The sequence below is a fragment of the Pseudozyma flocculosa genome, assembly GCF_000417875.1.
Source record: "Pseudozyma flocculosa PF-1 unplaced genomic scaffold scaffold00005, whole genome shotgun sequence".
In the NCBI taxonomy this organism is placed as follows: Eukaryota; Fungi; Basidiomycota; class Ustilaginomycetes; order Ustilaginales; family Ustilaginaceae; genus Pseudozyma; species Pseudozyma flocculosa.
In genome coordinates this window covers 426,430-437,153 of record NW_006920873.1, presented here as the reverse complement: position 1 = coordinate 437,153, position 10,724 = coordinate 426,430, and the positions used below count along the sequence as shown (strand labels likewise).

The following is a 10,724-nucleotide window of genomic DNA, read 5'->3' as shown; positions in this document are numbered from 1 at the left end:
CCCGCCCGCCCGCCCGCCCGCCCGCAGGGCCATGTAACACTAATCCGCTCGTCCCGAGACGCGCCACACTGCATTCGTTCGCCGCCTCGTTCCGCCCGCTTCGCCCGCCGGACAGCCAGGTTGTTCCAAGTCTCGTTGCAGCTCGGCACAGGGCCGACAAGGAGGGAGGCACAAAGGGTCATTCGCGTCTGGGCGCGTTCAGAATGGAAGACGAGAAACCGGGGCGATCAGTAGCCACCGCCGCCGCCGTAGGGGTAGCCGCCCTGGCCGTACCCGCCGCCGCCGGTGTTGTTGCCGTACCCGCCGGGCGGACCGTATCCCCCGGGACCGGGAGGGAACGGAGGGGCCGGACCTTGGCCGTATCCGCCCGGCGGGCCCGCGTTGAACGGCGGCTGCATCGGCATGCCGCCTGGCGGACCGGGTGCTGATCGGTGGCGAAACGAGCAGGGAGAAAGGAGGAACAGGTCGTCAGAGGCAAGTCGATGGAGGACCACGGACACGGTCTCGTTACTCACGCGGTGCGAATCCGCCGGCGCCCGGGCCCGGGTAGCCGCCAGGCGCTCCAGCTGGCGGGTAGCCGGAGCCAGGGTATCCGCCACCCGGGGCAGGATAGCCGGGCCCTCCTCCGCCGTAGCCGCCCTGCTGGCTGCTGTAGACGCGCTCGTCGGGCATCGTCACGCTGCCGCCGCCGTAGCTGCTGCCACCCCCGTGGCTGCCCGGCGCGTGGCCATGCCTGCGCTCGTCGTCCTCGCCGCCGCCGGTGGTGTTGTAGTACGACCCACTCTCTCCGCCGTGATGTGCCGATGCCGTCTGCGAGTGACCGGAGCCGTAGCGGCCGTGACTGGGCTCGCCTGTCGCATTCGCCCCCGCACCGGTCTCGGGCTCACCGCCCGGAACACCTTCGCGGAAGAGGCCTCCTCCACCGCCGCCGCCAAAGGCGTTGTGCATCTGACCCGACATGTAGTTGGACGCGTAGTTGGCCATCGAGGACCCGAGACCGCCGCCGCCGCCGCCCTGGTGGCCGCTCGAACCGTGGTGGCCCGAGGGAGCAAAGCTGTGGGCGGCCTGGCTGGTGCTGCCGCCCATAAACGAGCTGATGCTGGGCCCGTCGCCGCCGTGGTTGTGCGGCTCGGCCTTGCCCGTGCGCGTGTTGGTATGGCTGCGGACGTGCTCGCGGTCGAGCCTGCCAATCTCCTGCGGGTGGGAGCGCGCCCAGCCGGCCATGTAGTCGAGCATCTCGCGCTGCACCTCGGAGCGGCCCGAGAACCAGTAGGGGTGGAACATGGGCGCCAGGCACTCGTCTGCGGTGCGGTCGGCGTCGATGCCGTTGTCGTCCCACGCCTTGACGACGAGCTTGACCGTGTGCCGCACAATGATCTGCGCCACGTTGCCGGCGACCTCGTTGAGGATCAGCCCAAAGTGGTCCTTGCTCAGCATCGAGTGGGTCGGGTCCGAGGCGTTGGGGTTGGTAAACACCTCGAACTGGTCCTCCTTGTTGATGACGGTGGCTGAGCCGATGTGGAGCGCGCTCATGCCCTGCTGCATGATGGGCTTGGCGTACGGCTCGATGAGGGTAAAGACGAAGATGTTGAGCTCGTTGGTCAGCTTCTCGACGAGCGCGCTGAGGCCGGGGATCTTTTCGATGGTCGTTTCGATCGACTTGGCGATGCGGTCGCGCAGCTCGAGGATCTTCCACATGTTGGCGTAGATCTCCTTGGGCGACATCTGGGCCGGGTCGCGCGAGGGGCCGCGCGACACGTCCTCGAGGTCGCGCGACACGCCGTCGCCGCCGGCGCCCGGGATCTTGGTCAGCGTGCCCAGCAGATCCTGCAGCGGGCTGCGCTGGCTGCCGGTCGACTTGGTCTTGGCGCTGTCGATGGCCTTGCTGAGGTCCGAGATCGACGCCTCGGACAGGTGGTCCTGCGCCTCGCCGAGCAGCGAGTGGATAAAGTCGGCCGAGCCAAACGTCCCCGTGACGAGGGGCGCCACGCGCGTGCCGTCGGGCGCCTGGACGGTGACGTTGTCGCCGACGTGGACAAAGACCTGGTGGTAGCCCAGCTTCCTCAGCGCCAGCTCGCACCAGTTCGAGTGCGCCGGCAGGTCCTCGAGCGTGTGGAGCGCCTGGCCCAGCAGCCGGTACGCCTCAAAGAGGTCGGCATCGCGGCCGCTCTGACGCGCCCGGCGTCCCTGGTCGATGCAGCGTCGGATCGTCTTGCGGATCAGCGCCGAGCCCGTCGGCCAGGCACCGGACTCGTTGGCGAGGTAGTTTTTCATCCCAGACCGCGGATCGATCTCGAGCTCGCGCGGGTCGACGGGCCCACGCAGGCGAGCATCAAACTGGCGCGCATCCTTGCCGTCCGCGTAGCCCTTGGGGTTGTCGAGGTGCTCCTCGGGCAGGTACGTCCCGAGGCGCTCGTCGGTCACCTCGAATTCGGCGGTGGCGTAGCCGTGCGCCAGGAAGCCGAGCAGCATGACAATGTTGAGGATCGTCTGCTTGGGCATCTTTTCCAGCGCGGCCACGTCCATCGCCTGGCTGTAGTCGCGCAGCCAGTTGCCAAAGTAGATGCGCTTGATGGCGATGCCCGAAAACTTGCTGCTGCCCAGCAGGCCGCCCGTCTTTCGCGCCAGCTCAGACAGCGTGTCGGCGAGATCGCCGTGCCGGAACGCCTTGCCCTCGAGGTAGCTGAACGAAGGGATGTTGCCCGCGCCAAACGCGTATGCGCCCGGGACCGCGCACAGCGAAAAGACGACGACGAGGGCCACCGTCATGAACAGCGTGGTGCGCGACGTCCACCTCGCGCGACGGAACGTCCTGCCCGAGCCGGCGCGAGGAGCGACGGCGTGGAAGTCGGCGTCCTTGGCCGCCTCGGCCAGCTCGTCTTCGAGGTCGACGTCCTCGCGATGCAGCACGCCGCCATACGAGGGCACGGCGGCCCCGACACGGGCCGCATCGTCGTCGCGCGGGATGGTTCCCATCTGTCGCTCCAGGGCGACCTCGTCGTGCGCCATCTTGATGATCTCTTCGGCTTCTCGCTCGATTGCGCCGATCGATTCGTCCGAGTCCGAGGACGGGTCTAGCTGGGCCGCGTCGCTGGGGCTGTCGCCTTCGATGTCGACCAGCTGCTGCGTCTGGCGGATCAGCTCGTCGATCTGGTCCTGCTCGTCCTCGGGTACCGTGCGGGCGGGCACGTGCGGTGTGTTGGACGGTCGGATCGATGTGGTGATACCCCTTGGCGTGGAGATGCCCTTAAGCGCTTTCAGTCGTCGGAAGAGCTCGTCGTCGTCGGCGGCGGTCGACTCGGTGGCAGCGGCGTCGTGCGAGCCACTGGTCTTTGGTGCAGGTGCGGCAGGGTCGGGTGCTGGTGTGGGAACGGGAGCGGATGGTTTGTTGCCTGAGCGAAGGGTTTTGAGACGTTCACGTAGCGCCTCGTCGGCCATGTCAGGGGATCCGTGTGAATCGCGTGGTGGGCGGGAAGAAAGGAGGAGCGGGCCACGCCAATTCGTGATTCTGCCCAAGGCAAAGTGGAGCTCGGTCCGTCGCCCGCGGGCGGGGCTGGGCGGGGCAGTGCACGGGCGGTGCAGCCCTCACACAGCCTTCTTGCCGCAGAACGCAGGTGAAAAAGCCAACACAACCCGCACGAAAAGCCGCCTGCAACGTCCGCTCCCGCCACACTCCAACTGATCGCCAACGAGCTCCCGTCACAGCACGGCACACATGGACCGCTGTTTCGAGGCAAGCATCGTTCCCCAGGGCCATCGCTTCAGGTCCTCGAGCGACCTGCAGATGCGATGACGGACTGCCGTGCTGGCGACTTTGAAGCAGGGCGATCTCCCGGCCTCTTCCGCACCCCGCACGGCTCGGAATCCACAGTCACGGACCCAGCCACAAGGGCAAGGCGTTGATGCTATTCCATTCCACATCCGGCAATTCCTGTCCACTATCCACGAGCTCGACTCGGCTCCTTAGACGACGTCGATGGTGTAGGCCAGCTTCTCCGCCGAGACCTGTCGAGACGGGGTCGCGTGCGGCGCGAGCGAGAGCGTCGGTCGTCAGCGCAGCTTGGCGAACCCTGATGCAAGCCCCGCAGACAACTCACCTTGCCCTCCTGGAGGTACTTGAGGCCCTCGGTGACGGCGTGCAGGCCGCCCTCCATGTGCTTGATCTTGTTGCCGGTGATGCGCTTGTTCTTGAAGAGGTGGTGGAAGAGACCCTGGTCGCCGTTGAGCCACTGCTTGATGAACGCAGAGTCCTTGTCGACAATGTCCTGGCCAAACTCGGCCTTGCCGTAGGTGAAGGGGCGGCCGAGGCAGGTGTAGGCGCTGCGGAAAGGTGGGGCCATGGCGCGAGTCAGCGACGCAGAGCGGCAGCGGCAGAGATGCAAAGGAGACCCGCTTGGCGCCACTCACAGGATGTGGGTGATTTTGACGCTGTCGCGCAGCTTGATGGCGTCCGACTCGGGCTTGAGAAGGACGACGACCTCGCCGCCCTGCTCGCCCAGGCTGCGGACACACAGCGACTGCGTTCCGTTCTCCGAGATGCAGTCGAGGGCCTTGCTCTGTGGGGCGGCGGGCGTGGGAGGGCGCACAGTCGTCAGTCCACGTGCCGGCAAACGACCGCCCCACTCGCGCACTCACCAGGTCGGGGTGGGCCTTGGCAATCTTTTCAGGCGTCGACTCGTCGCGGTAGTCGTGCGTCTCGTAGGCGCCCATCGACTTGAGCAGCTCGTGGTTCTTTGGGCTGGCTGTGGTGATGACGCGGTAGCCGGCAGCCCGTCCCAGCTGGACGGCATACTGGCCCACGGCCGTCGAGCCGGCCCAGACGAGCAGGGCGGGCGAGTCCCTGGTGATCTCCGGCAGCTCCTTGGCCGGGTCCGGGTTGGGCAGTCCAAGGCGGCCAAAGAGGGCCTGCGGTAGGGGCGCGAGGGGCAATGCGTCAACGAGGCGCTCCCTGCTTGCTACACTTTGACCCGGCGGCGACTCACGAGTGCGGCCGTCTCCCCGGCGACGGCGACGCTGCTGGCCACGTCGTTGTCGAGACCCTCTGGCACCTTCATGACGAGCTCGCTGCTGGTATTGAGGTACTGGGCAAAGCTTCCGCGGTCAGAGTACTTGCCGCCGTGGACAAAGCCGGCGACCTTGTCTCCGACCTTGACGTTGCCCTTGGCGTCCGGGGCAACGTCCTCGACGACGCCGCAGAAATCGCAGCCGGCAATGTTGCCCGGCGGCGAGAGGAGGGCAATGTGCTTCCAGTCGGTCGGGTTGAGCGTCACGTTGAGCACCTTGACAAGGACCTCGTTGGACTCGAGCTTGGGCAGCGGCACCAGCTTGACCTCGGCCCGATGGGCGTCGGCAGTGACGAGGGCTTCAATCTGGGCGGGGGGCGACATGTTGGGTGACGGTCTGGCGGGCGAGTACAGAAGGTCAGGCGGAGGCGGTTCAGCGAGGGTGTCGAGCGGTGGCGCTGTCCCCTCGATGCTGCTCACCTGTAAAGCTGAAAGAGGGTCGGGTTCGGATTCGGATGAAGACGGTGATGGTGTGCGGTCCGATCGAGCGAAGACCGTGCCGGCAAAAGAGCGGTTCGGCGGCCCGGACTTAGGACGCCATCTGCATGACATCAGGCAGGCCGGAGCCTCCACATCACGCGGCTTCGTGCTTTCTCCTGCGAAGGCTGAGAGGGGCCACGCCTTCAGACTGTCCCGTCTGAGAGAGGATCCATCAGAAAAAGACGATTTCGTCGCAGGCGGGACCATCTCACGCAGACCAAATCGTCGTCGGCAGCACCACTTCACGCAGACGCAATCGTCATCCAAGCAACATACCCAAACCTACCGCCCCAACCATCAGCACAAGCAGCAATAGCCGGTCCATCTGACGGTCGCACGACGCTTTCGCTCGCTGAATGGGGAGGCATGGACCTGCGCTGGCCGGCGCTTGAGAAACGGCGATGATCTCTCGAGCATTCCGCACCCAACCGGCTCGCAGAACAAGTGCGTTAGTCAGCAGATTATTGATTCGCCACCGCCATCGCTTGTTCACCAGTCGTTGTCGCGCACATACGACAACATGTCCCTTCCGTCGCCGCCTCAGGATGCTTGCGGAGGTACTCGCCCGTGAAGTCGAAGTCCTCGTCCGAGGCAAGGATGGCTTCCGACTGGTCCGCCTCATCATCCTCATCCCAGCCCTCTTCCCGGACCGAGCCCATGGTACAATCCCTACCCCGGTTTGGGGGTCGACGTGGTCGGCGCGCGGTTCTCCTCCAATCTGCGGGCCCGAGCCTCCGCTGCATACCTGAGCCACCTTGCAAGCCTGGTCTCTTTCCTGGAGTCTGATGTGTCCGCTTCCATAGCATCGTCCTCCTCCTCCTCGTTGTCCTCCTCCTCCTCCTCCTCCTATTCCTCATCCTCCTCCTCGTCGTCCTCGTCGTCCTCGTCGTCCTCGTCGTCCTCGTCGTCCTCGTCGTCCTCGTCGTCCTCGTCGTCCTCGTCGTCCTCGTCGTCCTCGTCGTCCTCGTCGTCCTCGTCGTCCTCGTCGTCCTCGTCGTCCTCGTGGTCCTGGTCGTCCTGGTCGTCCTCGTCGTAGCAAGCTGAAGAGGTGGAAGCTTTGCCCTGCCGACTGCGTCTCTGAGCTCTCGCGACTCGAGGCTTCTTGGCTCGCTCCTTGGCCCTCGAGGCGAGCTTGTTGAGCGTTCCGGAGGAGTGGACCCTCTGACCCTCCGAGTGGGCCACCACGTGCTCAGCCAGAAGGACGAGGCTAGCCGCCAGGCCGGCTCGCCTTTTCTTGTTGCACCTGGGATCCCAAGGGCACCCCACAAGCTCACTGGCCTCTTGATGCTTTCGTATACAGCGCGCGATGGCCTCGGGGTCGGGTGCCTCGCAGACCTGCTCCGAGCATTCGGGACACGTCTTGCCGTCGGTTGGGCGCTGTTCCGGGTTGCGCAGACGGCTGCGAGTCCCTGCAGCCAGCGTTGTAGGGGCGTCGGCTGGTAGCGCCGGCGCCTCGATGCGCTCGAAGTCATCAGACCATTCGGCGTGGCTGCCGAATGGGAGATGATTTTGGAATCCGTTCCGGCCGCTTCCTTCGGAGAGCGAGCCAGAGGTCCTTTTCGCGAGCTTGAGAAGGACTCGACCGTCCAGAGCCCTAAAGATGTGGGCGTAGGCGTGCTCCGATTGAGTCGGACCGAGCTGGTTGTATGAGGCATTGGGTCTTTGAAACAGTCGCCGCAGCTCGTCGTGCGAGCGCAGCTGTATCTTGTTCGACTTGTCGAAAAACAAGAAAACGAGGTCACTGTTGCCCGGAACGTTCGCGAGCTCCTTCTGCCATATCTCGGGCGTCACCGTCCAGCCAGAATAACTGCAGATGGCGACAATGCGGATGCCCGCTCGTGTTGCGCTGCCAGCTCGAGCGAGCCCAAGCGGCCAGGGGGCAGTCGAAGATCTGCCTGGAACGTCGCCATCCCACGCGGGCCTGGATCTGATTTGGATCTCAAGCTGTCCCAAGGCAGCTTCGAGAGAATTGTCGTCGATCCCCAGGTACCTCTTGAGCGGGCTCGCCGCTGCCTTGATGGCGTTGACGGCTCGGGCAGTCACCTTGAACAGGTCAAAGATTGAGTGCGGAAGGGTCTTAACACGACAGTCTCTTGCGCCAGTGTTCTTTTCGTCCGCAAGCCACTCATGAGTCCTCACCTGTTGGACGAACGGCTCCTCTATGCTGCCAGACGAGATTCGCCCAACGACCTGGATCCAGCAGGGACAAGTGGGTGTGGGTGGGCGGTTGATGTATCGCTTCTTGGAGCCGCAATCGAGCAAGGCTGTCTGGATGACCGGCTCTTCGGTCGCCGGCGCCGGGCTCAAGCTGGGCTTATCGGCTCCGCGAAACGTTGCGAGGAGAGGGGCGAGGCGCTTCAGAACTTCGTGCAAACGTGTACCTTCCGAAGGGTGGAGGCCGATGTCGGCAGCCGTGGTGGATGTGGCAGCGGTGGGCTGAGCAGACGCTGGAAGGGGGACCTCGGGCGATGCCGAGCCGACGCCAGCGGACTGCTGCTTGAGACGTTGCACCTCGAGCTCGAGCTGGGCGATACGCTCCTGCTGAGCTTGCTGGAGCTGTGCGGCGTTCTGGAAGGCGTCCTGAATGTCCTGCCTGTCCCGAAGCGACCCGGTTGAGGCAGGGAGGGATGCTGGCGATGCCATGTTGAAGAGGCAGATGAGATAGGGAGGATCGAGGAAGACGAGATGGAGAGGATGGAGGAAGATGCAAAGAAGGAGGCGAGTGGAGAGCCCGACATATAGTGACAAAGGGCTGGCCGCGCGCTGCAGGCAAGCCAGACCGCGGCACAAGTTGCTGGCGCGAGTCAGTCGACAGCCAGAGCGCACGTCGAGCGAAGGACCTGCTCGCACGGCTGGCCAGACCGCCTCGCTCCGTGCAATCCAGCGAACATGCATGCCTGGGCTGGGCCCCGAGACCGGTCTGGTCCAGCCAACGCACAGCGGCTGAGCAGACCGGCCCGTGCGGTTCGATCGAAAAAGGCTGTCCGGCAACTTTATTGCTGGCTAGACCGTCCTCTGGCTTCAAGGGTGCCGCTACGGAAGGCTGAACCTGCCGTGGACGGGCGCCCGTCTGAAAACGCGAGCTGCCTCGTCAGGTGCAGCAGAGTGGCGAAGGGTAGGTCGCTTCTGCGTCTTTTGCTCTGCCGGTCTGGCCTGGATGTGCTGCCCCAGGCTGCGCCCACATCTCCCGTCGCCTCAATGCATGCCTGCGACCTCGCCACGGCCAGGCCCGACCCCATCGTGGCCCCAACTGTGACGGCCGCAATCCAGGCTCGCAAGAGCTGCAGACAAGCTGCGGACCCGGCCTGCCTCGACTTCAACGACAGCAAAAGATAGGACACCGCCCCGTCTCCTCCCGTCTTCCATCCACCATACCCTCGTCCGTCGCCTTACTACCATGTCTGCTACCTCGCCCAACAAGTCTTCGCCTTCGCAGAACTGGCCCCTCCCCTCTGATGGCGTCAGCATCTACGTCCCAGACGCCTTCCTCCAAGATCCGCCGACAGAGCGATGGGCCTCGCCCAGCGACAGTCAAGACGTCTGGATCCCCGACATCTTTCGTCCTGCTCCGCCGGGCCCCGCTCAATCGTCGCAGCAGGCCCTCTCTGCCCTTCTCAAAGGCAATGACCATCGATGCAAGCTTGATCTGATGACGTGTCCGATCTGCGATGTTCATGTGAGTACGCCCCGCTCGCACACTAGAAAGCAAGGAGCATGATTGATGCTGCTTGACCTCGCTGATGGTTTCGATACCTTCGCCTCTCCCTACAAGGTGTGCGACATGCCGAAGCTGAGCGATTTCATCTACCACATCACAGATAATCACCGCCCCGCAAAGGTGCTCAACGACAAGGGCAAGCTCGTCCACGTGTACAAGGAGACGTGTTTCATTTCCGGCTGTTCCTGCCAGATCTGCTGGGTTCCAAAGCCCTGGCACCTTCGCTCCCACATTCACGAGGGCCTGAAGCAGATGCTGAGAGACGAGATCGACGCCTTCTGGCCCCCGTCGAAGCCGAAGGCCAAGCGCCCCATGTCAACTGGAGCGGCCGAACAGGAGGGCAGCGCTCGCAAAAGCAAGCGCGTGACTATCCAGGACTAGCCGCCCTTTCCTCGCAATCTCATGTATGTGCTTGACCTCGGTCTGCCACTTTTTGCGCACCCTGCGCATGCACGTACGAGCCTGACCAGGCTCGTTCTGTACGTCTATTTGCAGACGGATGCTCAAGGCTGAGCCGGCACTGCGAGGGAAGGCGGTCCGAACATAAGACCGTTTCTGGCAGCCGATATTGTCGCCCCGCCCTGCGCCCGGTCATCGTCTCGCGGGCCGCAGCTGTCTCGTCGTCTCATCTGTCGACAGCAACGCTCGTCGCTCCTCGCCGCCCGGCTTCACAAGTAAGCTTCAGATGCACCAAACAACTTCCTCCAGCGCCGGCAAGCAACGGAACCTGCTCTTCGTCTGATTGCGTGCGGGGTTCTCGTTGCGGAGCGCGCTGAGCAGAGTCACCGCTCGGGAAGCACCGGTGCAAGTATGCTGCGAGGCCGGAGGCGCAAAGCCTTCAAAGCTCGGGGTAGTCGAGGCTCCTCGGGCAAAATCAGACTTTAAGAAAGGGTACGAGAAGATGGTCACATTGAGCGTCGATATCACACTGTGAGATTCGACTGGCAAGGAGGGCGAAACGCTTCCTGGCAGTCAGCCCCAGTGTTCTGGCGACTCGATCGAAGGAGGATGCGGGCCTTAAGGTCGTGTTTCACGGTACCGTATCGGCAGAACGCTTTTCGGCAGCGCATCTAGCCGTGGTCTTGTTCTCGATGGCTTTTGCTGCGATTCCCCGTAGCTACGTCTAGCAGGCATATTTTCGCGCCGCCACGATTCCGCAGGCCGGCCTGCAAGGTAGCCTCCGACCCGCGAGCTCATTTACCAACGGGGCTGAATCCTCGGAGCGGGTGTCGTCGTTAAAGTTGGCGACCCTCATATGCACGGCGGTCGGTCATTTGCAAAGGCCTCGTCGCACACTCTGAAGACTCCGGATCCCCTCTGCATCCTCTACGTCTCCCTGTGCGGGAAAAAAGATCGAGATTCGGTGGTCTCCAAACGTCGCCATGTGTAAACAAAAAGGATGGCGTCTAAGAGACTAAAGATGTTCACGGCCGGGTTCGAACCGACGACCTAATCCGTTCAGG

General features: G+C 64.0%; 4 protein-coding genes across 4 annotated transcripts; 1 reads left to right on the top strand and 3 right to left on the bottom strand.

Annotated features, from left to right (window-relative positions):
* Window positions 1-227: 227 nt before the first annotated feature.
* PFL1_01969 (uncharacterized protein) lies at window positions 228-3,438 on the bottom strand (the record flags this gene model as incomplete). The annotated part of the gene is made up of 2 exons (XM_007879480.1): window positions 228-424; window positions 516-3,438. The coding sequence occupies 2 exons, from the start codon at window positions 3,436-3,438 to the stop codon at window positions 228-230; spliced, it is 3,120 nt and encodes a 1,039-aa protein (XP_007877671.1).
* Window positions 3,439-3,963: 525 nt separating this feature from the next.
* Window positions 3,964-5,387, bottom strand: PFL1_01968 (uncharacterized protein; the record flags this gene model as incomplete). The annotated part of the gene is made up of 5 exons (XM_007879479.1): window positions 3,964-4,005; window positions 4,098-4,320; window positions 4,408-4,556; window positions 4,636-4,905; window positions 4,983-5,387. The coding sequence occupies 5 exons, from the start codon at window positions 5,385-5,387 to the stop codon at window positions 3,964-3,966; spliced, it is 1,089 nt and encodes a 362-aa protein (XP_007877670.1).
* A 1,002-nt stretch (window positions 5,388-6,389) lies between these two features.
* On the bottom strand, window positions 6,390-8,186 carry PFL1_01967 (uncharacterized protein; the record flags this gene model as incomplete). The annotated part of the gene is made up of 2 exons (XM_007879478.1): window positions 6,390-7,389; window positions 7,459-8,186. 2 exons carry the CDS (start codon window positions 8,184-8,186, stop codon window positions 6,390-6,392), a joined length of 1,728 nt encoding a protein of 575 aa, XP_007877669.1.
* Window positions 8,187-8,940: 754 nt separating this feature from the next.
* On the top strand, window positions 8,941-9,642 carry PFL1_01966 (uncharacterized protein; the record flags this gene model as incomplete). The annotated part of the gene is made up of 2 exons (XM_007879477.1): window positions 8,941-9,219; window positions 9,316-9,642. 2 exons carry the CDS (start codon window positions 8,941-8,943, stop codon window positions 9,640-9,642), a joined length of 606 nt encoding a protein of 201 aa, XP_007877668.1.
* Window positions 9,643-10,724: the final 1,082 nt, after the last annotated feature.